This window comes from Bipolaris zeicola (genome assembly GCF_000523435.1).
Source record: "Bipolaris zeicola 26-R-13 unplaced genomic scaffold scaffold_465, whole genome shotgun sequence".
NCBI lineage: Eukaryota > Fungi > Ascomycota > Dothideomycetes > Pleosporales > Pleosporaceae > Bipolaris > Bipolaris zeicola.
In genome coordinates, this window is record NW_006912514.1 from 1 (window position 1) to 8,378 (window position 8,378).

The 8,378-nt window shown below is 46.1% G+C and overlaps 3 protein-coding genes across 3 annotated transcripts; 2 read left to right on the plus strand and 1 right to left on the minus strand.

The window, feature by feature from the left end:
* Positions 1-437: 437 nt before the first annotated feature.
* On the plus strand, positions 438-605 carry COCCADRAFT_112539 (uncharacterized protein; the record flags this gene model as incomplete). Its single annotated transcript, XM_007720390.1, has 1 exon — positions 438-605. A coding segment is annotated over one exon (168 nt), but the record flags the coding sequence as incomplete, so codon positions are not given.
* An 85-nt stretch (positions 606-690) lies between these two features.
* COCCADRAFT_10203 (uncharacterized protein) lies at positions 691-2,530 on the minus strand (the record flags this gene model as incomplete). Its single annotated transcript, XM_007720391.1, has 4 exons — positions 691-1,346; positions 1,400-1,652; positions 1,714-2,358; positions 2,426-2,530. 4 exons carry the CDS (start codon positions 2,528-2,530, stop codon positions 691-693), a joined length of 1,659 nt encoding a protein of 552 aa, XP_007718581.1.
* Positions 2,531-2,914: 384 nt separating this feature from the next.
* On the plus strand, positions 2,915-7,976 carry COCCADRAFT_31318 (uncharacterized protein; the record flags this gene model as incomplete). Its single annotated transcript, XM_007720392.1, has 3 exons — positions 2,915-2,970; positions 3,031-3,057; positions 3,134-7,976. 3 exons carry the CDS (start codon positions 2,915-2,917, stop codon positions 7,974-7,976), a joined length of 4,926 nt encoding a protein of 1,641 aa, XP_007718582.1.
* Positions 7,977-8,378: the final 402 nt, after the last annotated feature.

Consider the following 8,378-nt stretch of genomic DNA (forward strand, 5'->3'; position numbering starts at 1 on the left):
AGCGTGGTTTAAAGGGAAACAACCTGGTGTTGGTGATGGGGTGGCCCGGCAACTTCGACTTCATGCGCTGCAGTTATGTCATGGCAGGTCAATCTGCACAGGCAGAGCGCTCTGAGGAGGTTCCTTTCTATGGCGTTGGGGGGTGCGAGGCGCAGATATTGCCTGGAGACACTAAAACTCCTAGGAACTCCTGGGCTAGAGATCCGGTCTACTTATTAGTATACTTACGGTACGCCATCTATTAACTGTAACTATGCATCCACCCCACCTACCTACAACAAAAACAACCATAANGACCACTCTTTATTCTCTATATCTATAGTAATAAGTATATAGAACGATATTACATTGTTAAAAGAATTTCGTTCTAATATGATTTTCTTCTATAGATACAAATGTGGAATAGCATAGGGAGTGGCTAGAACAATAGTGGCCGGGACACTAACCAAACATGTTACCGTTTTGCTTCGATGAAGATAACAAAGACGATTCTACTCAGCCGCAGTGCTACGCTGTCTACGTTGACATCTTTCAAAAGCTCAGTGTTAGACTTTTATTCAAATGGTTACTCTTTCGTTTTCATTTTAACATCACCATACTTCTAGGCAACTACTATTTTCCCTGAAATAGGATTGGCCCAAACAACTCATAGTTGTCAACAAAAACTCGACTAGGTAATACTGATACGCATTACATCCTTCTTTTCACTTCAACAAGCGGGCCGTCTTTCCAGGATGTGAAAATATCCGCTAGTTCGTATTCCTTGGTCTGATCCAACCCCAATCCGCTCTTCTTCCCATTCAACCAACGTTCTCTGCATAGCCGTACATCATATTTCCACAATAAAGTTGCATAGAGAACCTGCATTTGCATGTAAGCTAGCGGCCTACCAATGCAACTCCTAGTGCCGGCGCTAAAAGGTAGAAACGCGCTAGAAGCTCGCTTTACCATCTCTACAGAAACGATAGTACCGTCAGCTAATGTTTCTCCGGGGATCCAGCGCTCAGGTTGAAACATAAAAGGATCGGGAAAATACGATGCATCGTGGTGCATAGAAAAGACAGGAACGCCTATATTGGTGCCAGAGGGATATACGAACTCTCCCACCACAACACCTCCTGGCTCGACCTGTCGTCGTAAAACAGAACCAGCGGGCGGCGCCAACCTCAATGCCTCATCGATACAGGCTCGTAGATAAACACAAGAACCGGTACCGTTGGCAAATGAGATATCTTCCGCACTGGCAAAGACGCTTCGGATCTCTTTTTGTAGCCTCTGCAGTTTCGACTCAGAGTGGAGCAGATAATACATAGCAGCAGATATCGTTGTGGAAGATGTGTCACCACCTGTCAAAAGTTAGGTTCTGCAAAGTTCCTAAAACAACACATATGACACATACCTGCTGTTATTAAGAGAATAATCTCTTCTTTGAGTTCGTCCATTGAGAGATGCTCATTAGAGTCCCCATCCAATCTATCAGTGAGCCAAAATACAAAGTCTTTTGTATGTTTGTCTATGCCATCCAATTTGGCTCGAACACGAGCTGTCGCTCCCTCTTCAACAAAATCATCGAAGGGTTTGGAAGACGAGATAGATTTGTATAGAAGCTTCTTGAGTTTCCACTGCTGGAGGATTCGAATGGAAGATCCGGTCTGAGCAGGCTTATTAGAGCGAGTTTTGCAGCACCTATCAAAGCGTAATATAAGATCTTACCACGTTCTCAGCCCACATGTTCTCGTGGATGATGTCTACCATGTTTCTGTTTTGTGACGATTCCATCATGCTAAAAGACCGAGAAAGGGATAAATGGCTTGACAGATCAAAAGAATATCGGTTGATCCAGGTGGAGAAGTTCTTAGGTGTGCTCCATGCCCATGTAGCGGTCTTCTCATGGGCAGATCGCCCCTCCCCATCGTCGTCATCGAGAAACTCTAAGCATTTACATAAAATTGAAACATACTTCTTTACGATAGACTCGGCATCCTTTAGAGCTGAATCTGAAAATCCGTAGCGAAGAATCCGTCGTTTACGCGCATGTACACCCTTATCTATAGCCGAAAACAAACTTGCTTTGTTGGGATCCCGTGGGAATGCAAGATAGGAATCCGCCTTTCTTGTATGCGTGCTGACAGTGTAGAGCTTTCGCACTGCTTCTGGACTTCGAATACTGACGTGATTGGGGCCATATCGTACTACTTGGCCATAGCGCTCGTGCAACACGTGCATATTGCGAGCCTCGTCACACTTAACGATATGGAACGTATTGTAGAAACTCGTGACTTTAGCTATAAGGGGTCCAGGAAGTGATCGGAGCGGATGAAAATAGAGCCGATACAGAACTAGACTAATGAGTGAAGCCTAGCATGTTTCTTAGCGATCACCCTGCAATTTTGCATAACATGAAAACCTGGATTTCTTAACTCACAATGAATACCGCCACGACAGCGCCAGCGAGGTTGACGCTGTCACGGTGTTGCACGGGGAACCCTTGCATAAGTTCAAGAACACCAATACCCGTACCGTTTTTCATCTTAGCTGTCACAAATAATTTTCTTACGATTAGATTTCCATGACAATGACATGTTCGATTTCAACGGAGAATATATAGATAGAGACTTCAGAAGCGTTACAAATCCTTGTTTTATAATCTTAGTATATACAGGGATCATGGATGACGTGATCTGAGTGATTAAATAAAATCATGTCAGCATTACATCATCATCACTTTGCTTTCTATGTAACGATACAGGGAGCAAATCGCTCTGTTCAAGAGTTGTTAGCCAAGTCGTGACCGGTTTAGAGAACCCATGTGCCACTTTCTTATACAGCGTTCAATTCGTAACCCTTCATCCAGAGGATTGAGTTTCTTAGACACCATCATTCGTGCAGTTGGTTCCAACCATCAATCGTGAAAATGCATCCCAATGCAGAACGCGAATTGTCATACATACTTCTAACAGAACTTTTGGCGTAGGTATGCGGAAAGCTATTGGCAAAAACAATGGAAATGCTAACGATAGACGATCGTAGTCACCAGTTCGCATATCCAGTCAGATGGTTCGTAATCACTGTCCAGTAGCACAGGGATTCTTTCAGCTGCTCCTATGCTTATTCTAACTCATTCTCGGTACAGGATCGAAACTCAGCACCATATATTATCTGAACTGGATTCCGAAAGAGTAGTCGAGGTCGGGCCAGCCAATATTTTGACGAATATGATGAAGAAGACGTGGGAACAGCAGTTCGCAAATATAGACCAAGCCCTTGGTATTGAGAGAAAGTTTTTTGGGCCTCGAGATGTCTTCTTTCCGCCAAATCGCGAGAACATGGATATGTTGAGAGCGGCGTCCAAGAAAACGCTACCAGAGGCACACCCACCTCCTCCAATCGACTCTCATCAGGAACCGTCTACTCAAACGCAAGCAACCCACCGTTCTGCCGGAGTGCCTGTATCTTTACCACAACAGATTGCAACAAACATCCCGCCTGCAATACTGGAAGATGTTTCGCTGCCTGTCTCAACTATTGTAAGGTCGCTTGTGGCCATGAAACTGAGAAAAAGGTCTGATGATATCTCAGAAGATCAGACCATAAATCGCCTCGTTGGTGGAAGATCTACTTTGATGAATGAAATTCTAGGAGACCTACATGCTGAATTCCCAGGTCATGTGCCAGAACGACCAGATGATATACCAATAAAGGACTTAGGCGAAACAATGTCTATCGGTCACAATGGACGCTTGGGTAAATGTACTGCGTCGCTGGTCAACAAGATGATATCGTCGAAGATGCCCGGAAATTGGGGGCAATCATCTGTACGCCAGTTCCTGCAGCAAAAGTGGGGCTTAGCTCCTATGCGTCAAGATGCGTTTTTACTCCTTGCAGTCGAGAAGCAGCCAGCTACGCGACTGAGTACTCCCGACTCGGTTGATCAGTTTCTTGTGGATATTGCTACTGAATATTTTAAAAAAGAGGGAATGAGCATACCTCAAGCAACTCAACAAGAAAATAGTTCTCAGGACAGTACTGCTCGCATAGTTGACGTGCAAGGACTGCGAACCGCCGCAGTGGTGGATACGGCAATGGTCAAAGACATTATTGAAGTATTGAAGGGGTATTCCAATCAACAGGGAAATGCGTTAGAGGCCACAATGCCTCACCATACTATCGATGCTTCACATAACGCTAGCGAACCCGTGGATCTTTGGCTTACCGAACACGGGGACGAGTACGCTGCGGGAATCCAACCTATGTTTGATGGACAGAAAGAAAGACTCTACGACTCTTACTGGAATTGGATCCACCAGGATATAACCGAACTGGTAACTTTGAGCAGAGCAGACGATTCTGACAGTTACCCTGGGTTGGTTGGCCTGACCATGAGAATATTGAACAAAATTTGCGATCGTTCCCTCGATCATCTTTCTTATGCTATAACCCAGGCCAAGATATCTGGCTCCCGAAATCCGATCCATATTCAGACGTTGCAGAGCGTATACGAATCATCCCTGATCTTCAAAGCCAAGAATCCCATATTTCTGAATCGTACCGGGGGAGATACCACTGCAAGATATACTGGACACGATGGTCTTGTTTCCAGCTTAATGAAGCATGTATATGACGGCTTCATACCAAAAGATACCTTACCGTTGGATATACCTGTGGGTAAACTCACAGGACAAGGCTTCGTCATATCCCCTACCCATACAAAAATGTTTGCTACAGATGTGGATAGATCAAGGGTTTTGGGACTCACATTTGTCGGGAAAAACGTTCTGATAACAGGCGCTGGAAAGAACTCCATAGGCCTGGGTATCCTACGCCATCTTCTCTCGGGAGGAGCTCGAGTAATAGTGACTACCAGCAGCTACACGAGCAAAACGACAAGGATGTATCAGGAGTTGTATGCTAAACATGGCTCCAGGGGATCCATACTTCGACTGATCCCGTTCAATCAAGGCAGCTGGCATGACGTGCAAGGCCTAACTGAATGGATCTACAAGGACGAGTCATGGGATCTAGATTTCATTATTCCCTTCGCTGCAGTCCCGGAAAGGGGAAGAAGTCTTGAAAATCTAGACTCAGGATCAGAGCTAGCGCACCGTGTGATGCTTACGAATCTCCTTCGTCTTCTTGGTGGGATTTCCCGAAACAAACGATCAAGAGGCATCGTCACACGGCCTGCAACTGTGTTGCTTCCGTTCTCGCCAAATCACGGAATTCTAGGGAACGATGGGCTTTACTCTGAGAGCAAAGTTTCATTAGAAATACTTCTAAACAAATGGGCGTCGGAGTCATGGGCTGACTTCCTGTCGCTAATGGGAGTAATTATCGGTTGGACGCGTGGTACAGGCCTTATGGCAGAAAACGATGAGATTGCCGACGCTGTAGAGAAATTGGGTGCCAAAACATTCAGCTCTGACGAGATGGCTGGATATATTGCCACCTTGATGGGTGGAACAATCACAACTGAATGCCAGAAAGAGCCCTTGGTTGTTGATCTCGGCGGTGGGCTATCCCGCATCCAAAATTTGAAAGGACAACTAGCCGACGCTCGAAAAGCATTGCGCGAATCAGCGGAGCTACAGAGAGCTGTTGCAGAAGCGAACTTACGACAATCCATCTCTATTTCTGGAGAAACGTCTAGAAAAACGTCATCGTCAACAACACTGCATCCTAGGATAAGTCTGAAGCTCTCTTGGCCACAGTTACCAGACTATAATCAGGATATCTCACCACTATCTGACTCATTGCTGGATATGTTGGACTTAAGCCGTGTTGTCGTCATCACTGGGTTTTCAGAGTTGGGGCCCCATGGTAATAGCAGAACGCGTTGGGAGTTGGAGAGAAATGGGACCTTATCTCCCGAGGGTTGTGCTGAATTAGCCTGGATGATGGGCCTCATTCAGCATCATTCAGGAATATCCAAGGATGGGTCCCCGTTCTCCGGATGGATGGACAGTACCACGAAAGAACTCGTTGAAGACTTTGACATCCTTTCCCGCTACGAGTCCAGAGTTCTCAAGCATACTGGTATCCGAAAAATCGAGCCTGATATCTGTGACAGTGGATACGACCCAGAGAGAAAGGAATCTCTCCAAGAGATTGTACTGCAGCGAGATCTGCCAGCTTTTGAATCTACGGCTGAAGTAGCAGACGATATGATGCGGAAGCACGGTGATAGAGTGGCGGTCACGAATGGGACTTCAGATGGGATGCGACTTGTCCAGTTAAAAGCTGGTGCCGTAATTTGGGTACCCCGAGCATCAAGATTCAACCGGACCGTAGCAGGACAGATTCCGTCAGGATGGTCGGCCAAGCGGTATGGAATTAGCGACGAGATAATAGAGCAGGTCGACCCCGTAACTCTATTCTCTCTTGTATGCACCGTCGAGGCTCTTTTGTCGTCTGGTATCACAGATCCTTACGAGTGGTATCAGCACATACACATTTCAGAACTGGGCAACTGTATCGGTTCCAGCATGGGCGGGCTATCCTCGCTGAAGAAGATGCATCGGGACAGATATCTTGATAGGCCAGTGAAGGGAGACATCCTTCAAGAAACGTTCATCAACACCACAGCAGCGTGGATCAACATGCTATTGTTTTCTTCTGCCGGGCCTATCAAAACTCCCGTGGGAGCATGTGCAACATCTCTGGAATCTCTTGATACAGGTCGCGATCTCATCGTGGCAAAGAAAGCCAAAATAGTTCTCGTTGGTGGGGTGGAAGACTTCGTCGAGGATGTATCCTATGAGTTTGGCAGCATGAAGGCAACGTGTGACACTGAAGCTGAGATACGGCATGGCAGAAGTCCAGATGAAATGTCTCGTCCAATGGCGTCATCCAGGGCTGGCTTCGTTGAGGCACAAGGCTGCGGCATCCAAGTTTTGACCTCAGCAGAGCTAGCCCTCAAGATGGGCCTACCGATCTATGGTATTGTTGCGTACACGAACATGTCAGCAGATAAGATCGGTCGCTCCGTTCCGGCTGCTGGGAGGGGCGTGTTAACAAATGCACGCGAACCAGCCCACATTAGGGGTCCTGAGACAACATACAACGTCCTATCCCGATCGTTACTAAATCTGACTCATCGCCGTCAAATGTTGCAGGAGAGGCGTAGTCAGATAAGTGCTTTTGTCACGGACAGCAACCGTTTGCTTGACGAGGAGATTGCGAACCTAGAACAAAACTCCGACTTTACACAAGAAGACATTACGCGTTTCAGGTTGCAACAACTTAGGTTCATACATGAAGAGGCCAGCCGTCAGGAGGCAGATGCAGCATTCGCCCTTGGGAATGAATTTTGGAAGAGTGGATCAAATCAAGCCGTGTCACCAATTCGAGGCTCATTGGCAGCATGGGGTCTAGACGTCGATGACATTTGCGTCGCATCTCTACATGGTACATCCACAGTAATGAACGACTTGAATGAAACTTCTGTTTTACAAAGGCAAATGGCTCACCTTGGACGTCAAAAGGGAAATATGCTTCCCTGTGTCTGCCAGAAGTGGCTGACAGGTCATTCTAAAGGAGCTGCAGGATCTTGGATGGTCAATGGCTGTCTCCAAATGATGGATTCAGGAACGATAGGCGGAAATCGAAATGCCGATAATATTGATGAAGGGTTACAAGAAAATTCACTACTCATGTTTCCAGGAAAAACTCTTCAGGTCGAAGGCGATCATAGCTGCATCAAGGCCTGCTCAGTCACGTCGTTTGGTTTTGGTCAGAAGGGCTCACAAGCTATTCTTATTCATCCTCGATACCTCTTTGCAACGATATCGAAAACCCAGTATGAAGAATACATCGCGAAGAACAGCATTCGACTGAAAAGGGCATCTCAGACCTACTCAGAGGGTATAATCAACGGAGACTTAGTATCGAAGTTTATCAAAGAGCACCAACCTTATCCAGCCCAAGACGAGGAGGCATGGTTGCTTAATCCTGCTATGAGATTGAAAAACTTTAGCTAAGAAATCAAATGTTATTGCGCTTATCAACGTAGAAGGCGTAAGTTGAATGCTTGATGATTGCTGATCTCAACCAGATTGGGTAATTAGCCGTATGAGCTTCGCTAGGACCCATCATCTCTAGATTATGCGCACTTTTAGTCTGATTACAGGCTGGACCCTATAATATTTGCGGAAGGTAGTAGAGGGGGATCTGCCTTGAAGTACTTTGGCACATAGTTTACTGTAGTAAGCTATAATACAGTAACGTAGTGGATAAGCGAGTCGCGCAGGCAAGCGAGTCGCGCACCCTACCAAACCTGCGCACCTTTATCAGCGTATAGCTCCACCACCATATAACTATCTTGATATGTATCAATCTGATATATTAGGTAGTACTTATAGTATCTTTTCTACATGTACGCG